Source organism: Trypanosoma melophagium (assembly GCF_022059095.1).
Source record: "Trypanosoma melophagium isolate St. Kilda chromosome Unknown ctg24segment1, whole genome shotgun sequence".
Lineage (NCBI taxonomy): Eukaryota > Euglenozoa > Kinetoplastea > Trypanosomatida > Trypanosomatidae > Trypanosoma > Trypanosoma melophagium.
In genome coordinates this window covers 22,534-42,309 of record NW_027125155.1, presented here as the reverse complement: position 1 = coordinate 42,309, position 19,776 = coordinate 22,534, and the positions used below count along the sequence as shown (strand labels likewise).

At 41.3% G+C, this 19,776-nt stretch overlaps 10 protein-coding genes across 10 annotated transcripts; all 10 read right to left on the bottom strand.

Annotated features, from left to right (window-relative positions):
* Positions 1 to 1,475: 1,475 nt before the first annotated feature.
* Positions 1,476 to 2,198, bottom strand: LSM04_003820 (CFA20 domain; the record flags this gene model as incomplete). Its single annotated transcript, XM_067329886.1, has 1 exon — positions 1,476 to 2,198. One exon carries the CDS (start codon positions 2,196 to 2,198, stop codon positions 1,476 to 1,478), a length of 723 nt encoding a protein of 240 aa, XP_067191160.1.
* A 444-nt stretch (positions 2,199 to 2,642) lies between these two features.
* Positions 2,643 to 4,202, bottom strand: LSM04_009136 (Rtr1/RPAP2 domain; the record flags this gene model as incomplete). The annotated part of the gene is made up of 1 exon (XM_067329885.1): positions 2,643 to 4,202. One exon carries the CDS (start codon positions 4,200 to 4,202, stop codon positions 2,643 to 2,645), a length of 1,560 nt encoding a protein of 519 aa, XP_067191313.1.
* A 673-nt stretch (positions 4,203 to 4,875) lies between these two features.
* On the bottom strand, positions 4,876 to 5,397 carry LSM04_005695 (uncharacterized protein; the record flags this gene model as incomplete). The annotated part of the gene is made up of 1 exon (XM_067329884.1): positions 4,876 to 5,397. The coding sequence occupies one exon, from the start codon at positions 5,395 to 5,397 to the stop codon at positions 4,876 to 4,878; it is 522 nt and encodes a 173-aa protein (XP_067191225.1).
* Positions 5,398 to 5,943: 546 nt separating this feature from the next.
* On the bottom strand, positions 5,944 to 6,624 carry LSM04_002947 (Calcium uniporter protein; the record flags this gene model as incomplete). Its single annotated transcript, XM_067329883.1, has 1 exon — positions 5,944 to 6,624. The coding sequence occupies one exon, from the start codon at positions 6,622 to 6,624 to the stop codon at positions 5,944 to 5,946; it is 681 nt and encodes a 226-aa protein (XP_067191138.1).
* Positions 6,625 to 7,353: 729 nt separating this feature from the next.
* Positions 7,354 to 8,754, bottom strand: LSM04_006818 (Peptidase M16; the record flags this gene model as incomplete). The annotated part of the gene is made up of 1 exon (XM_067329882.1): positions 7,354 to 8,754. One exon carries the CDS (start codon positions 8,752 to 8,754, stop codon positions 7,354 to 7,356), a length of 1,401 nt encoding a protein of 466 aa, XP_067191253.1.
* Positions 8,755 to 9,172: 418 nt separating this feature from the next.
* Positions 9,173 to 11,725, bottom strand: LSM04_006701 (uncharacterized protein; the record flags this gene model as incomplete). Its single annotated transcript, XM_067329881.1, has 1 exon — positions 9,173 to 11,725. One exon carries the CDS (start codon positions 11,723 to 11,725, stop codon positions 9,173 to 9,175), a length of 2,553 nt encoding a protein of 850 aa, XP_067191249.1.
* Positions 11,726 to 12,113: 388 nt separating this feature from the next.
* LSM04_000652 (U1-C) lies at positions 12,114 to 12,926 on the bottom strand (the record flags this gene model as incomplete). Its single annotated transcript, XM_067329880.1, has 1 exon — positions 12,114 to 12,926. The coding sequence occupies one exon, from the start codon at positions 12,924 to 12,926 to the stop codon at positions 12,114 to 12,116; it is 813 nt and encodes a 270-aa protein (XP_067191092.1).
* Positions 12,927 to 15,352: 2,426 nt separating this feature from the next.
* Positions 15,353 to 16,225, bottom strand: LSM04_009195 (uncharacterized protein; the record flags this gene model as incomplete). Its single annotated transcript, XM_067329879.1, has 1 exon — positions 15,353 to 16,225. One exon carries the CDS (start codon positions 16,223 to 16,225, stop codon positions 15,353 to 15,355), a length of 873 nt encoding a protein of 290 aa, XP_067191316.1.
* A 438-nt stretch (positions 16,226 to 16,663) lies between these two features.
* On the bottom strand, positions 16,664 to 17,991 carry LSM04_008510 (Transcription factor; the record flags this gene model as incomplete). Its single annotated transcript, XM_067329878.1, has 2 exons — positions 16,664 to 17,058; positions 17,124 to 17,991. 2 exons carry the CDS (start codon positions 17,989 to 17,991, stop codon positions 16,664 to 16,666), a joined length of 1,263 nt encoding a protein of 420 aa, XP_067191296.1.
* Positions 17,992 to 18,431: 440 nt separating this feature from the next.
* Positions 18,432 to 19,759, bottom strand: LSM04_005427 (Transcription factor; the record flags this gene model as incomplete). The annotated part of the gene is made up of 2 exons (XM_067329876.1): positions 18,432 to 18,826; positions 18,892 to 19,759. The coding sequence occupies 2 exons, from the start codon at positions 19,757 to 19,759 to the stop codon at positions 18,432 to 18,434; spliced, it is 1,263 nt and encodes a 420-aa protein (XP_067191218.1).
* Positions 19,760 to 19,776: the final 17 nt, after the last annotated feature.

The window sequence follows — 19,776 nt, the reverse complement described above, 5'->3', positions numbered from 1 at the left end:
TCGGTCATTCTTCCTCACTCCTGTTCCCATAGCTGTATTCAATTCTTCAAACACATACACACACACACACATACACAAACACAGGAACTGATTGCATAAATTTTAATCAAAATGTTGGTTGTATTTGTGTTGCGGTGTTTTTTTTCTTGTTCTTCTTTATACATAGATCAACCAAAAAAAAAAAAAACAACAAAAAACAAGAATATAAAAAAAGAAAATAGACAACACATCATCCATAAGAGAGGCAGCTCTACCATCTCTCACTCTAATTCACACATACGTACATACATACATACATATATTACATAAATACCATAGATAGCACATATACACCTCTACGTCTTTTCTTGTTGCTGAAACAGAGAGAAAAATAAAACAGAATGATATTCGAAGAAAACTCATAAAAACAACAACAACAACAAAGAATTCAAAAATCTCTTTCTAGACTACCACAAGTACACAATAGGCATAGAAGAGACATTTGAACACAATTTTACTCTCTCTCTCTCTCTATATATATATATATATATATATATATATATTTCTGTGTATATTCTTTTTCTTCAATAGTATATCATCATCAGCAAACACCATACTCGCACTTGTGTCTATTTGTGCGTGTGTATGCAATGTATATGTGCACATGTACGTTTACGTGTATGTGCGTGCAATTGCAAGTTTGTTCTTTTTACTTTTTCTTTTTTCTTTTCCCTTCTCATTATGTGAGAGACAGAGAGGGAGTGTGTGTGCGTCTGTGTATATACCAACTGAATCGTTACATGGCGTTTTCTTCATCGCTCTTGTCTCTTTTTCTTTTTTGACTTTCTTTTTGTTATAGTTCTTCTTCTTTTCTCTATAATCTCTCTTCAGAGCATCATTTCCTTTCATTTTTGTTTTCTCTTTTTTCTTTCTTTCCCTGAGACCCACCACACATACTTTCTTTTATTCCTTTCCTCCTCATTACCTCTGCGCTTTTTTTTTTTACTACCCTTAAAGATTTATCATTCTCTTGTTTTTTCTTTATTATTTTTTTGCATTTTCTCTACCCATTCATTCATTCTTCTCTTGCATTCATTCTTTTTTTTTTAATGCACAGAGTAAACGAGAGGGATAAAGAGAAACATATTAAATTTGCGAATGGGACGAAAAAAAAGAAAAAAAAAACGAGTATGGGTGTTTCCTGGATACGCGTGTACGTGTTAAACGATAACAGCTGATCTTGAAAGCGGTAAAAAAAAAGAAAAAGAGAGAAAACAAAAACCGCACAAAAACAATAAGACAAAAACAAAAAAACAACAACAACGAAAAGAATAACAAGAGTGGAATGTGAACCAAGGGGTAGTCATTATTTCCATTCTTTCTTTTCCCCCTTGACCTTCCCTTTCACAAACACACACTCTCTCTTTCTCTATCTCACACAATTAGTAACCGTATCATATATATATATGAAGATCATATACTTTTCAATGAGATCTCTATACTGCCTCTACAGGCTGTGGTGGCGGCTGTTGTTTGGCCTCAGACGATTCTTCCTGTTCCCCCGTTTCCTCCACTTTTTGTTGCTGTTGTTGTTGCACTTGTTGTTTATGTTGTTGTTGTTGTTGCTGCTGCTGCTGTTCCTGCTGCTGTTGTTGAGAGATGGGCAAAAAGAGTTTAAACTCCGGTGGGAGTTCCTCCTCCGAGTAGAGGCGATCACTGAAGTACAGCCGCCGCACCCGGCAGTTCGCATGCAATTGCACCCGCAGAGTTTCGAGATAATTCGTCCCATACGCCCGCCGGGTGAAGTCCGCTAAGTTGAACTGAATTTGATTCCACCCCTCGTCCAGCCGCATGGGCATTGTGCAGGTGAAGGGCTTCACGCGGGTGGTGCTTTGATAGTTAGAGGCACGGAACCGGCGGCGGATGCCTTTATCGTCGAGAATTGTCACTTCAAAGGAGAAGTACCGCTTGAGGTTTTTAATGATCATCACGAGAAAAGGGAGTTTGATGCCGAGTGTCTTCTTTGGATCGGCCGGGCAGGTGATGTAACACGTGCTGACATTACTGCCGACCACCTCCAGGACGGAGGATTGAATATCTTCATCGGTGATGCGCTTCACGTGGCCATTCCGCACCTGCGTGTCCCATATCTGCAGTGGGCGGGAACCAATACTGTAGAGAATAGAGAGAAAGCCAGATTGATAACTGTTATGGAACATTGGTAGAAGGCTTTGGTTCTTTGTTTTTGTGTTTGTTTCTTGGTTTATTGGTCTATCGATTTTATTTTCTTTTTTTTTTTTCTTTGTGGGGTTTTTTTCTTGTTTCTTAAAATGTTTTATTTTGGCTTTTTATTTCTTTCTTTTTTTTTCCTTCCTTATCGTGTAGTGAACTGTATTAGTATCTGTGCGTTGTACAAGTAGAAGTTACGCAAAAAAAAAAAATGGTTCACTTAAAAACACAAACAACAACAACAACAAATAGAAATAAAAATAAGAAGAAAGAAAGAAAGAAAGAAAGAAAAAAAGAAAAATACAAAATAAAGTCCATATCACATTTAACCACCACATTTATCAACACTACAAACAAACACACATACACACACTTTTTTTTTAAATTTCTTTTCTTTTCCTCCGCCTTCTTTCTTTTAATGTGATATATTGTATTTATTCCAACACGAGTGCCCGCACACAGGCCACAAACTCCTCTTGCGTTACTTGCAATACACGCAGTAATTCCTCTAATGCATTATCACGCTGTTGCCATTCACTCCATCCCTGCGGTGTACAAATACCACCGGTTGCTGCCATCACAATAGCGATAAATACACCCAACGCCGATGTACTCCCCGCCGTTACAGCACTCGGCAGGGGAAATGGAAACTGCAGACTTGTGAGAAGTCCCTCATTCTGCCAGACACTCCACACATGTAAAAGTGTTGATTCATCGTATAAGAGGAGACGTGAGAGAGCTGCGGTGGTGTTAGGAGAGAACATGTGAGTGGCAAAGAGAGAAAGTCGCTCCTGCTGCTGCACTGGATTTACACAAGGGATCTTCTCTTCCGTTTCTACCAATAACGACTGCCGTTTTACGCTCTGTATGCACTTCTCACGGATTGGCTGCATACATTGTGTGTATAAATTACCTTCACCCTTTACACAAATACTATTGTGATTATTACTATTATTATTCGTGTGGCACAATCTCGCGAACAGTAATTTCGTTTTTGGTGTTGATATTGTCAGAAAGAAGTCATATGCCATTAGTGGCATGGAAAGCAACGGTTCTCTTCCGTGATGGCGACTACTCACAACTGTGGATTCCCGCATTGCCCGCTCCCACGCCCATCCCACGCTTTGAATCCCTTCTAATACTTCACGTACATTCTCTGATGCCGTGTTCAGTACAGTTCCAATCGTATGATGATTAGAATTAGAATTAAAATTAGAATTAGATACTTTTTCTTTTCCCTCTGGTTCTCCTTGTTTCTTTTTTCTTTCTTGAATATCGGCGACTACGGTAGACTCCGCCCCCGCCAATCGCTGCAGTGCGGCGAGACTCATATTTGGAAATAAAGCCGCTATCGCCTGTAAAACCTCCGTCCGTTCATACACCAGCGATGTGGGGAGTTTATCCAACAACTCTTTAAATTGTACCGCACAGGCTGGAGAACAGAAGCGATCTATAAACTGTACACCGCGAAAAGGAGCCATGTTATTTTCTCCTTCTTTTATATTTGTAGTACACATTAGTCCCGCTTGTTGTTCACGGTACTTTTCATACTTGCGAAACGCCTCCGTCACTTCGGGATCGTCCTCCTCACTATTTACCGCACTGCCATCATCTTCCTCACATCCATTATACACATCACAATCCATATTCCAATTATTATTATGATTATTATTACTACTACTATTATTATTATTATTATTATTATTATTATTATTATTATTAGTATTGTTCATATTAGTGTTCGAATCTTCCTTCCCTTCCACTGTTTTGTTGTTTCTACACTGTGGCGTACCTGCGCACCCCAACATACCACATAATCCACCATGATTACGCTCCACGAGAAGATCCCGCATAGTGCTATTATCGAGTAGAGTGAGCATTCGCTCTGCGGTGTTTGTGTGCTGTAGAAACGGCGTGGTTGTGCAGGCAAGGTACTTCACTACTTCCAACACGGCTTTGTCGACAACAACCTCCCAAGCCCCACCCGCTGGCATGATGGATTGAACAGAATACGTGAAATAATAATAATAATAATAATAATAATAATAATAATAATAATAATAATAATAATAATAATAATAACCCTTTCTCTTTACCTTTTCTTCTTGTAGTTGTGGTTGTAGACGTCCCTCACACCCTGATAGTGTGTGTATGGGAGAGAGAGAGAGACAATAAAAGAGAAGGAGAAAAAGGTATAAAGTCATACATATAAATATATGTAGATCCACCATGACTGGCAGATGCAGACTAGAAGGATTGAATAATTAACGCAGATACATATATAAATTATATTATAGGAGGGAAGGGGAAGTAGAAAAAAAAAAAAAAAAATGGAAACTCACGCGGAGAGAAAGAAAAGAACAACTGATTTACAACGAAAAAAATCCAGAAAAACAAACAAACAAAAAGAACAACGCAACCGTTCAACGTCAGTGTGAAGATGAGATATTACAGTTCCCTTTCCCAACGTACTATATTCTTCTTCCTGTTCACCCAACCACACCATATGGAACTTTTTCTTTTCTTTCCTTTTCTTTTTTCCTCCATTCCAAAATCTCTGAGAGTCTATCGAATTTCTAATTACTATTAAATATCCAGACATACATCTGCAACACTGCATAAGGGATAAAACTACTCCCACCCCAATTCGCAATACACACACACACACTACGCATTTTGTCCTTGTTGGAGTTGTTGTAGCTCTTTCCCTTGTTGTAGTTCCTCTAAATCATCTTCCCGCAATCGCAGACGTTGTCGAGCCACCACGCGTTGAACTAATCGCTGTTGAGAAAGTGCACTTGTTAGTCGTCCCCCGCCCATCGTCTCCCGTGATCGCTTGCGGCGGGTGCAGAGCGAGAGCGGCACCATGCCGGAACTGTACTGGTGCAGGAACTCTATTATAGCCGTGATGGGAATAGAATCGGCGGAGGAAACCAATGGAGATCGCCCGGGTACGCCTTCGGTTCCTGTTCCTGTTGCTGATGTTAGTGATATGTTTGTCTGTGGTTGTTGTTTTTGTTTTTGGAGTTGTTCTTGTTGGTAGTTTAGACAAAACATACGCACATCTTCTGCGGTTGCGGCCTTCATCATACTTCGCTCGTGCAGGAGTTCATTGCATCGTCGTTGGAGGATTTGCAATTCATTGCGCTGCAGTTGTACAGTGAGACGGTATTCCTCCTCTACACTCATATTTATTTGGGATCTGTGCAATCTATTAGAGACTCTCCTTTCCTTTTTTCCTTCTTTCTTTTTATTTTTGTGTGTTTTTGTTTGTTTTTCCGCTTTCCGTTTTTTCCTCCTTTCTTTCAAATAGAAATTTCCCCTATCTTCTCTATTTCTTTTCCTTCTTTTAGCTGTGACTAATCGTGAGTATGTGAATTGAAAATTAGAGAATGCCTTTACCTATAAACAGAGAGAGACAGAGGGATAACAATCAGAATAAATAAATAGATAGCAGTAATACATATAAAGGGAGACAATTGAACTCGATATACGCTAACAAGGGTCATTGATATCTCTTTCTCCTTTTATGTGATGGGGGAGACATACGTACACAACGAAAGAGAGGGCATAAAGGATATCAGGGAGGAAAAGAAATAAGTAAATTGGAACAATACAAACAAGCAAGGAAATATATATATATATATATATATATATATATAAGAGCAAAAAAGTACAACAAACATAATATTTATAGACAGAGATATATAAGTAAGAATAGTTGCTAATATACCCTTAAAGACCTTCAAGACTCTCTGACCAACGTCCCAAGAGCTGTACCTCCGCCTGCAATTTATCATGCAATTTCATATCAATATTGTGTTTACGCCATAATCGATGACGACATCGCGCTATTAACATCTGACGAAAAGTCAAATAAGTGAGTTCTTGCCGCATCGCACTGTAATAGGCAATACCGGCCCACACACCGGCGTAGCTCAGGAGATATGTGATGGGCTCCACCAGATCCCAATCAAAGCGTACATACACCCAATAGAAGAGAATGAGGGTTTGTGTGGTGAATAATAGAAATATGAATACGGTATAACGATCGGCATAACGTTCTGCGGCCACTTCACACATTTGTGTTTTCGCCGTTAATCGCTGCAGTTCTGTGCGTTTCTTTTGTAATAGTGGTTGAATATAAATATCACGGTAATGGTGGAGTCCATCTAATGTTAGGAGACTCGCACTTGTTAAGCTATTATCACGGGAAATATGTGTTATACCATCATCCATGGGACTCTTTTGATCATTCTTTTTATTTCTATTATTACTATTAAAAGGAGGAGTGTAATTCTTCTGTGAAGAGCATTCCCGACGTGCTGCCCATAATGTCAACCCTCCACATATATTGGGCTCACATAGTAAAGTATGTCTACTGCACGTACGTATCACTCTATAGTATGCAGTCATTATGGAAGATATCTCCACTAACAGTACCTAATCCCTAATAACAAATAAACACTTAAAAGAAGGAAAAAAAACTTAAATAGTAAGATAGATAAGAACAAACAACAGCAATAATACACACACACAGAGAGAGAGAGAGAGAAATGCAAACAAAATATTCCCTGTCATGGTTCTGTTTTTTTTTATAATTTTTGTTGCTACAGGGGGTATTTTGGTGTAGTTTGTCCAATTAATTCTTCCTCATTGTGATTCCTTTCCAGTTTCTTCTCCAAACGCAACAGTTGGGGAAAAAACAAAACAAAACCATATATATATATATAACTCCAATAACCACAAAATGGATAAACAAACCACACTAACACACACTATCAGCACTATCAACAGACACAAAACAGTGTTGTTAATTTCCTAACTACACCACTCTCCATACACACGTACACACACACAGAAAGAAAAAAAGTGAAAGAAGGAGAGAGAAAGTAAGACCCATTCACACCATTCATCCCACTTATATGTTTTTTTTTGTTTTCCCCCATTCATAGAAGTCTCCCCACCCTCAACTCCACTCACACACTTCATCTAGCTTAGAATTCAAACATCAGCCTTCATCATCCTAGAATATACCGATTCCACCCAATCTCCCCCCTTTTCTAACTACAGGTAATAGCCTCTCTGCTCTTCTTCGTTTCCTTTTTCTTCTTTCATCTTTTTTTTTTTATTCCATTCGTTCATTTACTTCACCTTTTTAAGACTACTAACCTTTGGAAATGTAAACGTGGAACCTGTAACAAATACAGCAGGAGCCACTGCACTCGCCGCCGCCAATGCCGCCTCCACCTCGCTCTGAGTTACACTGTTAATAGCCTCCAACACCTGTGTAGGTTCCGCCGTTGAGGTGGCGATAAAATCGCAGTAATCACGAAGCATTTCAAGATGATTGCGTGTAAATAACATCTTCGCCCGTGCACGTCCAGCCGCCGCAGCTTCACTGGAAACACATGTTGGGAAACAGCTGGTTGCAGTTTCTAAGAGTTTAGGCACCTCCGCCGGGGATCCACGCAGTGTGATACCAATAAGACCCGTCGATGCGTATGGACGGTAGAATGTCTGTACACCATATCCCGCACTATAAGAGAGTGGCATTGCTTGATCTACAGCCGATTGATACACTTCACGTGCAACCAGCGCAGTGGCGTACTTCTTTACGGTATCTTCCACTCCAAACGTTGGGGCACCAATAGCGGCAATCACTTCTTCATCCATGTCTGGAAGTGTACACATCGCCTTGGCGCGATCCTCAAATGCCACCTCCTGTCTTCCAGGATAGAACTGCGTCGACTCATTAGCGTGTGAGAATTTCGGTTGTTGACACTTCGCATGATGTGGCGCCTCCGGCGAGTGTGGAAACGGCAGTGATTCATATGCTGCTATTAACGCATCATGTGGAATATTCACAGCCGCCACGGTTACATTCTTGGGATGAAAGTACGTGGCCCAGTGGTCTACAAGTGCCTTTTGATTACATCTATCGTTAGCGGCGGGGGGCACCATACGCGGGGCCCCGAGCGGCTCTTTAAAGAAGGCAACGGTCTCCAGTGCATCTACGCAGTACTCGCGTGGGTGCTGCCAGCGCAATTCCTCCCGTTGATTGTCCATCGTGTCACGAAAACGTTCCAAATCACTTTCATGAAAGCGCGGGGCAACCACACCGGTGGCAATCATCGCAAATGGGCGTTCCCACATATCACGACGCCCCTCCGCCTTCCAGTGGATATAACGTTTGTTGATTTCACCATGGCCGTAGGCGGTGCCGGTGGAACGCATAGTGCGATCCACCTGAAAGAGAGAACTGTCCATGTTGGAGGTTTGAATCGCATAACGCATCACATGACTTAAACCAGGACAACCAAGTGGATCGTACTTTGGACCAGCGTCCACATACACACCAAACACACTGTGGGCACCATCCAAGTCTTGAGACACAACTCGGACGCCATTGGTGAGTTTGGTGGCCGTAAGCTTTCCCACTTTTGCTTCTTTACGTTCACGTGGGATTGGACCAAAGGCCTGCGTTAGGGCCGGTTGGCCAAATTTATATTGTGAGATGGCACAGTGTTGTGTACGGCGGAACATTTTTCTCCTTTTCTTTTCTTAATTATTGCTCTTTATTTCTCTTGTTCCGTTTTCTTTCTTTCTTCCTTTTTTTCCCTTTAATTTATGTATATATCCCCTACAGTGGCACTTTTCCTCTTTTCCTCAGAATATTTGTTGTGTTTTTGTATTAATTGATCGATATTACAACAAAAGTAAACGCATTGAAAAGACGAAGTCACAGATTCAGCAAGACAAAACAAAAACAACAAGCAAACATCAGATAACTAAATAATAGTAATAATAATAGACGGAGGTGTATCACGCATTCATAAAGGTTTCCTAAGCCGAAGAAAGCAAAAAAAAAAAAAATACCTTCGATCACACTCACAAAGAAAGAAAGAAAAAGAAAAGCAAAAACACGGTCAACCAAAAGAAAAGGATATACAGTGATTCCCTTTTATGTAGAGGGAGATTTCTCTTTCATTTTCTCTAGAGCAGACTTGAGAAGTTTTTCGATTACTACAGACGTTAGCGGGGCCTTTTCTTTACACCGTTCATGTGCACAAGTACAACATTCATTAAGAAGATACGATACAGTCTTGGATATACTTTCTTCTGCACATTCACTCATCCAATCATCCGCCATCGTCGTTGATGAGACATCTCCTCTTCTGTTGTTCGTCATATTAGTGGAAGATGACGATGATAAAGAGACTGCTGAGGCCTGTGTTAAAACGTGGAGGAAAAACGTACAAGTTATCTGTACCGTTTGAAACCCCTGACGTGTAAATGTCTGTTGCCGTACGTATTCTACCAAACCCTTGAGAATATAAACCATCACCGCCGACATCACAGAGGCGGCTCGCAGTAATCGTGGAGAAGTTCGTAGTGTTGCACAGTGTTGGGATTGTTTTAAAAATATACGATCAACACTACTCTGCAGAGTGTGATCATTCTGCCGAGTAAAGTTCACTGTCAGTTTCGTTGAACTCACGCGACCACTACTCCTTCCACTACCAGCAGTGGAAGTTAACAGCACTGATCCCCCGCGAACACTATTCATTGGTCTTTCCTTTCCCGTACTTACATCTGGCAGAACCCCATCACGGAGAATAGTGTAGATTTTAGCTAATTGCTGTATAAGACGACAGAGAGAAAGTGGAACACCATAGTTTTCCGCCGCAGTGGAAGTGGGATCTACGGTGTCTGCAGGACACGCCGTTGTTGTAATCCACGCGAGTTGTAATTGGCCAATGAGAATAACACCGCGGTGGGCAAGAGACCGGGCAATCGTATTAGAGCGCTTTTGAACTCCCGCCACATCTACCAACTTGAGAGTATCGGTGTTGATAAGATGTGTGATACCGGTTGTATCCATACTCGTAGCGGCACCACTGAAGGCAAATCGTGTTAGCGCAAAGGAGAGTAATGCCTTGTAATGTTCATTCTTTTCAGCATCGCAGTTAGAAATAGTGGAACTTAATACAACTCTTCCTCCTCCTCCTCCTTCTTCTGTAAGTTTTGAATATAATACCGTTAATAGACGTTGAAATACTTCCAATACAGACTGATCTACTAATACCCCATACTGTCGACTTTGGTGACTATGAGCATTATCAAGATAATTCACACCTAGGGTTTTTAAGGTACCAGAATAATATTTTAAATGCTTTGCTAAAGCGGTAAAAATAATATCATAAGCACTTTTAATACAAGATGGCATTTGCATGGCACTTTCACCATCATTACCAACAGATTCTATAATAGCAATAAGAAGTTCACTTAAATGATTCGTGATAAGTGTAATAATATCAATAAGGACTGGTTGTACTTCCTCTACCACACGTAATGATGCTACTGTATCACCTTCACGACTAAACAAACTGTATACACGTTTACTATTAGAATAGAATAAAGCACATATACTTTTTAATTCTGCTAATGCTTCTCTTAAGTTTGCATCATTTAATACATTCGCTCTTTGCATGATATCCATTGAGGTAAAATTTGGAATCGCAAAAGCAGCTCGAATGGCACTATTTACCCCTTGAACACCTGCTGTAAAACTTGTACCTATATTCTTCATAAGTGTATTAAGAATATCTGTTTCAAATATTGAAAGTCCAGCGTCTCCCTCATCTCCACTCTTTATATTCTTTTCTGTGTTTAGTTCTTTAGGAAAAAGAGATGTGGCCCGCATAAGACGCATATTCTCTACAACACCACGTATAACATCCATCGCCTCAGGATCATCTAATGAAGCTGTAAATACCATATCATGTAGGTTATTATACAATTGTTGAGCAAGTACTTTACACTCTGAATGAATCTTTGCTATACTGGGTAAATTTTCATATTTTTCAAGAAACGTTTCACCAATAACCCAATACTTCACACAAGTCGTATACTCTCCTTTATCCATGAGTCGTCGCATAGTATCTGCCAGATCCACAAGGAATTGCACTTTCCTTAACATTCGATTAGTGGATATCATATCTTCAATACGACTACGATGCGTTTGTAATTTATCACTAATATTCTTTGATACTTGATCAATATTTTCCACATTACTTGATAATGCCTGTAGTTTAGCATCCATTTCCGTAATATTATCCCGCATCTCACGTATCGTATCTGTGGCGGAGATAAATTTAGCATAATTGCGATACACCAACTCCTGCAGTTCTCCATCTAAATGACGAACCGAGCGTAGGAGTTGGGTGTCGGTCTCCACAAGACCTTTAAGACTCTCACGCCGGAGAAGATCTGTGATGTAGCGATTGACGTTAAAGAACTCCGAGTCAAGATCCATTTCTGGTGGAATACCATACGGTCTATTAACAGTACCAGCAATACGATTACCACCAGTAGTAGTAGTACATAGAGTATTATTACTACTAGCACTATTACTGTGTGTATTGGAAGGCATGCGGCCTCCTGTGGAATCACCGTAGAACTCCCGCAGCTGCGCCCGGATGCGCTGCCGGCGTTCAGTACTCCCAGCACTCATTGAACTCTTTTAGTTTATTTTCCTTTTGCTTTTCTCTTTGAGTATTCGCCTAATATATATATATATATATATATATATATATATATATATATATATATATATATATATAAATATTTATAATTTATATGCAGATATATTTTTTTCTTTATTTTCGGTTACCACCCACCATAGACAAGGGATTAAAGAATAATACGGGACGGTAATAAACAAGAAAAAAAGCAATAATAATAATAATAATAATAATAAATAAATAAATAAATAAATAAAAGAAGTACAACGCTTCATAAGAAAGCAGATAAAGAAAAAGAGCGACATAAGAGCAAAGGTAAACATATCAACAACTCTAATATATATATATATATATATATATATATATTTATTTATTTATTTACTGTGTTTTCCCCTCCTCTATTGCCTTGCTGTTGTTATTTCTCTCTAATTGTTGTTCTAGATGAACTGGTGGAACACTCTTCCCGTTTATCGTGATCAGCGGCGGTTTGGCTTCCGCGACAAGAAACCCCCCCACACGCACAGACAGGGATCCATTTACTACATTACTGTTATCTTTATTGATATTCTTATTAATATTAATATTATTATTACAATGACAGTTATTCCTCTTCAGAGTATCATCGCCAACAACAACACCAACTCCTCCCTGATCCACAGTGTTTACAGCCGTCTGGCCACGCACAACGTTGTGTGTTCCCCCAACAACAATGCCGCGTGTTCCCATAAATCCCGTTATCATGGGCGGTATGGGCACCACTGCGCCTTTTCCCGCAATCCTCTGATGTTGACGTATATACGACTCCACATGCGATTGCCTAACATTTTCCCGAATGGCGTCCAGCCACGCTGAATCCATATTCGCCACCATTGTGTAATACATCTCCATACATTCCATATGCCGCACTCCTCGAAGGTGTTGCAGCCAACTTCGCCCTGCACTACTCACAAAGAGATCGCAGTAGTCGCAGTAATATAATCGTCCATCCCGTTCATTGTGTCGTCTCTTGTACTGCAGTCGAGCACGGCGGGTTTGCGGGGATTTGAACGAACTAAATAAACGGCGGCCACGTCGTGTTAAATCAACAACTGCGCGTGTGCGTAGAGAAGTGCGGATGTTTGTGGCTTTTTCTTCATACGACATATTTTGTCCGTCCCTCATTACAGTGGATTGATTAGGGTAGGAAGACATGAATATATATATATATATATATATATATATATATATAGAGAGAGAGAGAGAGAGAGAGAAGGAAAGAGTTTAATGTCTGTGGAGAGAGTAAACGAGAAAGAAGAGAGGTGTATAGGCATTGGAAAAGGGGGACATATATATAATTAAGAAAATAAATGAATGATTGAAATAAAGAAAGAACCCTACAAATAATGAAGAAAAGGAATAAAGAAAATCAAATATCCTGTGACGAAGAAAGAAAATAGAAAAAAAGTGGAAATATAACAGATAACTGTTATTCTCTTATTTCTGTTTTTTATATATTTTTACTTTGATATAGTTTTGACATGAATCCCACAATAAAAACAAAGAAACAAACAAATAAACGGCATCCTCCCACTGGGGCACTACAAACCCTTACTGTATTTTAAAAAACAATCCCTGCTCACATACATCATACGAATATATAGGAGGACTAGAGTATTGCGTCGAAAGAAATAATAATAATAATAATAATAATAATAATAATAATAATAATAATAATAATAATAATAATAATAATAATAATAATAATAATAATAATAATAATAATAATAATAATAATAATAATAATAATAATAATAATAATAATAATAATAAAAACGAAGTCACATACTCAGTGGGTTAAGACACCGTAGTAGCAGGTATCGTATCCCATCAAGAAGGTATACAAAACAAAACAAAATCAACATAGTATGAATTTCTTCGATCTATGTAAGTATTTAAACAACACCCATTGGCAATAGGAGACGTTAGCACCATTAATTTTCGCGTGAATCCACTAAAAATTCACAAGCAAAGAAAAAGAAAACCCTTCAAAGTAAATAGCAGAGAAACGTTTGAGGGTATTTTGAAATACTTTGCCTACAAACACAAAATATAAATAACTAAGTATACATATAAATAAAAAGTAGTCTTTTGTTTCCCTTAGTAACTTTGGTCGTTCCCCCACCGCCCCCTGTATAAGAAAAAATAAAAACTTCACTCTCTTACCTTGTAAACACAACTTAATAATAGATATTAAAAGAAAATTGATATACCAGAAGACTGTTAGTCTTTCCTCCATTTCCTTTTTTCAAAAATGATTTTAATTACTTGTTTCTTTCCCACACTGACTAAACCCGAACATTTTTTTTCTTTTAATCTCCTTTCACTCATGCAATACACCAGCATGAGTTTTCTCTGTAAATGATTTCTCTAAATTGTATCAAAACCCACCATTTCTGCATTCTCCACAGACAAAGTGTAATTTTTTAAATATAACTTTTGTTTATTAATTACTATAGCGATTGGATAATAAAACCCCAAGTCTTTACTCTTTACTCATATATATATATATATATATATATATATATATATATATATATTATTACTTTTTTGTAGATGTTTGGGGACCCATTAAATAATACAAACATAGACAAATGAGAAGGAGAGTTAAGAACAATTGCCCTCTTTCTCTCTCTTTTCCCCACACAATACTTCAACTCCAGAAGGTTGTAAATGTCGAAAGAGAGCCACTCAACACACCACAAAAACAAAACATCTCATCAGTAGAAACATCAATTTAAGCCAATTGTGAGAACAAGATAAAAAAAATAATAATCCAACTAACTCTTTATAGAGAATTAATTGAAAACATCTAGGAAATGAGCATTATCTCATTACTGTGTAGATCCTCTTTGAGAAAATAAGATCGTGAAATACAAAAACATCGTTAACTCGCTCTATTTCAGAATATTAGATGCGTCAAAAATTCCGGATAAAAAGTATAACCCAGCAATAACATAGAAAAGGGAGATAACTGTCCCACATATAAATATAAACAAACAGAATATTGAAGCAAGACAACAAAAAAAAAAGGGCATGATCAGCAGAAGACTATAAGCACATCTGAAACCGTACAGACCAATAAATGTTAGAATCAACGGAATCTTTACCTGAAAAGTCATCGTCACGTCATATATGTATAACAATCACGTTTCAAAGGTAAAAGGTGACGTGCTTTAAAATCTATGAATCAATCATCCCTCATTCATACCAAACGAAAAAAAAAAACAATTCACTTGTAAAACCAGTTGCTGACATCCCAATTATCACATCAAAAATCTGTAATAATATTTTTTAACCTATTAGTAAAAATAAAGTCGAATTTTTCATAGAAGACTACTATACAGCCTAAAATAGTTCTTGTCAGAGCGATATCCTAGTATAGCGAATGCATGTTCCTCAGCAGAAGAATTATCTTGGGTGCTCACACAACTTTGCCCTTGACATTTCATCCAAAATAAATAGCAAGATTTAGGGCGATTTAAAGTTTCTTTAGGTAAAGAATAATCCACGCTAAATGGACGCAGAAAAGGGTTGTTCATTTCCTCACCTGGCTTCTGCGATACAGTAGTGGCGGCACTTTACTCAGCAATCAGCACTGCCTCGTTACGCACCTTTTCAGAATTCCGCATTGATTTTATTGTGTTTTCCTCTGGATTCATATGAGTACGAAAGAAGAATCCCTTTTCCTCCACTGGGTTACTCCTGGAACTTTCCCCGGCGTTATTCTCAAGTACATCACTACGAGAGGTTTTACCATCAGGATTGGATGAAGAATGAACTTTACATCCACGTCTGTATTTTGATAAAGAATGTAACATTACAAATTGACACCTCTTCTTGTGAACTTTAACAAGAAACTCCATACAAACCACAACATCAGCGCAGATTCTTAAAAGTTCTGAAAGTTTAGTAGTAGGACGCCAAGGTAACATCGGTCGAAGCAAAGCACGATGCAAGGCAGCAGTATCCTCATTAAAAAACGGTTCTCTGGTGCCATAATTCCCTTTCCTTTTATTTTGCTTCTTTTTTCGCCCAGAATACACAGAGTTAAACGGCAAACATCCGCTTTCCTTTCGTTTACCTCGACCAGAAAATACAGATAAGCATCCCATGTCATCAGAGTACTTCATACGAGAATATACCAAATTATCCGTTGGAGAAAGTTCCCCAAAGAAAACCTCAAGCCAATTATCATCATTGAAGTCATCTTCACTATAATCAAAAAATTCATCATCCGTACAAACTTCACCACAAAAATCATTCACACCACTAACAAAAAGAGCATATTCGTCATCACATTTCATTACCTTATCATGGACACGGTCATAGCTTGAACATCGAACAGGTCCAGGATTCGCCTCAACACAGCCAATCAAAAGGAGCAAAAGAATAAGCGCCCTAGGAACAACCAAAGCGGAACCACAATCAAAGAAAACCGTTACAAGATTCATGTGTACCTTTTCCTTCCCCATAATGTTAGCTTGAAGTTACGCGAAAATAAGACTCTGTAAAATACACAACAGGTAAAAAAAAAAAAACACAGACAGGGAAAGAGAGGCATCAGTAGAGACACGTACATGCATCATATGGTGCGCCATGGGCGGGAGGGACACACAAAAACACAGAGAAAAAAAAGAGAGAGACGAAACAACCAGCTGCCCTCCCATGTGCCTTTGGGGACCATGAAAGTTAAGTTAAATCTATATCTTTCTTTTATTCCTTGATTTTTTATTATTATTTGTAATACTACACCTATTATTGTTTCCTTTATTACTGGCCGGCACACGTATACGCAAACACAAACACACACACACACACGCACATATATAAATATAAATATATATACACGTACACAAGCTCATGTGTGCAAATGGGCCATTTCACGCATTTTACTTCTTCGATGCCTTCGCGGCGGCCTTGGTGACCTTGCCGCCACCGCCTTCCTTCTTGGTCACCGCCTTGATGATACCGACGGCGACGGTCTGGCGCATGTCACGCACGGCAAAGCGGCCGAGAGGAGCGTAGTCGTTGAACACCTCCACGCACATGGGCTTCTGTGGCACCATGCGCACGATGGCGGCATCACCCGACTTGATGGCCTTGGGGTTCTTCTCCAGCTCCTTACCAGAGCGGCGGTCAATCTTGGACTCGATTTCAGCGAACTTGCACGCAATGTGGCAGGTGTGGCAATCGAGCACAGGCGCGTAGCCGTTACCGATCTGACCAGGGTGGTTCAGGATGATCACCTGCGCCGTGAAGTCAGCCGCCTCCTTCGGGGGTCGTTCTTGGAGTTACCGCAGACGTTACCACGACGGATGTCCTTCACGGACACGTTCTTCACGTTGAAACCGACGTTGTCGCCGGGCGTGGCCTCGGCCAGCTGCTCGTGGTGCATCTCGATCGACTTCACCTCAGTCGTCACGTTGGCGGGGGCGAAGGTCACCACATCACCGGGCCTCATCACACCAGTCTCAACACGGCCCACGGGCACCGTACCGATACCGCCGATCTTGTACACGTCCTGCAGCGGCAGACGCAGGGGCTTGTCGCTAGGGCGCACTGGGGGCTCGAGCATGTCGAGGGCCTCCAGCAGCGTGGGTCCCTTGTACCATGGCATCTTGTCCGACTTCTCGATCATGTTGTCGCCCTGCCAGCCAGAGATGGGGATGAAGCGCACCTTCTCCACGTTGTAGCCGACCTTCTTCAGGTATGCTGACACCTCCTTCACGATCTCATCATAGCGCTCCTGGGCGTAGTTCACAGTCTTGTCGTCCATCTTGTTGCAGCACACAACCATCTGCTTCACGCCAAGTGTGAAGGCAAGCAGCGCGTGCTCGCGGGTCTGACCGTCCTTCGAAATACCGGCCTCGAACTCACCCTGGGAAGAGGCAATGATGAGGATGGCTGCGTCAGCCTGTGATGTACCTGTAATCATGTTCTTGATGAAGTCACGATGTCCAGGGGCGTCAATGATCGTGAACACAGACTTGGGCGACTCAAACTTCCAGAGTGCAATGTCGATCGTGATACCGCGCTCACGCTCCGCCTTCAGCTTGTCGAGCACCCAGGCGTACTTGAAGGATGCCTTGCCAATTTCAGCAGCCTCCTTCTCGAACTTCTCAATCGTACGCTTGTCAATACCACCGCACTTGTAAATGAGGTGACCAGTGGCCGTGGATTTGCCGGCATCGACGTGGCCGACGACCACAAGATTCATGTGTACCTTTTCCTTCCCCATAATGTTAGCTTGAAGTTACGCGAAAATAAGACTCTGTAAAATACACAACAGGTAAAAAAAAAAAAACACAGACAGGGAAAGAGAGGCATCAGTAGAGACACGTACATGCATCATATGGTGCGCCATGGGCGGGAGGGACACACAAAAACACAGAGAAAAAAAAGAGAGAGACGAAACAACCAGCTGCCCTCCCATGTGCCTTTGGGGACCATGAAAGTTAAGTTAAATCTATATCTTTCTTTTATTCCTTGATTTTTTATTATTATTTGTAATACTACACCTATTATTGTTTCCTTTATTACTGGCCGGCACACGTATACGCAAACACAAACACACACACACACACACGCACATATATAAATATAAATATATATACACGTACACAAGCTCATGTGTGCAAATGGGCCATTTCACGCATTTTACTTCTTCGATGCCTTCGCGGCGGCCTTGGTGACCTTGCCGCCACCGCCTTCCTTCTTGGTCACCGCCTTGATGATACCGACGGCGACGGTCTGGCGCATGTCACGCACGGCAAAGCGGCCGAGAGGAGCGTAGTCGTTGAACACCTCCACGCACATGGGCTTCTGTGGCACCATGCGCACGATGGCGGCATCACCCGACTTGATGGCCTTGGGGTTCTTCTCCAGCTCCTTACCAGAGCGGCGGTCAATCTTGGACTCGATTTCAGCGAACTTGCACGCAATGTGGCAGGTGTGGCAATCGAGCACAGGCGCGTAGCCGTTACCGATCTGACCAGGGTGGTTCAGGATGATCACCTGCGCCGTGAAGTCAGCCGCCTCCTTCGGGGGTCGTTCTTGGAGTTACCGCAGACGTTACCACGACGGATGTCCTTCACGGACACGTTCTTCACGTTGAAACCGACGTTGTCGCCGGGCGTGGCCTCGGCCAGCTGCTCGTGGTGCATCTCGATCGACTTCACCTCAGTCGTCACGTTGGCGGGGGCGAAGGTCACCACATCACCGGGCCTCATCACACCAGTCTCAACACGGCCCACGGGCACCGTACCGATACCGCCGATCTTGTACACGTCCTGCAGCGGCAGACGCAGGGGCTTGTCGCTAGGGCGCACTGGGGGCTCGAGCATGTCGAGGGCCTCCAGCAGCGTGGGTCCCTTGTACCATGGCATCTTGTCCGACTTCTCGATCATGTTGTCGCCCTGCCAGCCAGAGATGGGGATGAAGCGCACCTTCTCCACGTTGTAGCCGACCTTCTTCAGGTATGCCGACACCTCCTTCACGATCTCATCATAGCGCTCCTGGGCGTAGTTCACAGTCTTGTCGTCCATCTTGTTGCAGCACACAACCATCTGCTTCACGCCAAGTGTGAAGGCAAGCAGCGCGTGCTCGCGGGTCTGACCGTCCTTCGAAATACCGGCCTCGAACTCACCCTGGGAAGAGGCAATGATGAGGATGGCTGCGTCAGCCTGTGATGTACCTGTAATCATGTTCTTGATGAAGTCACGATGTCCAGGGGCGTCAATGATCGTGAACACAGACTTGGGCGACTCAAACTTCCAGAGTGCAATGTCGATCGTGATACCGCGCTCACGCTCCGCCTTCAGCTTGTCGAGCACCCAGGCGTACTTGAAGGATGCCTTGCCAATTTCAGCAGCCTCCTTCTCGAACTTCTCAATCGTACGCTTGTCAATACCACCGCACTTGTAAATGAGGTGACCAGTGGCCGTGGATTTGCCGGCATCGACATGGCCGACGACCACAAGATTCATGTGTACCTTTTCCTTCC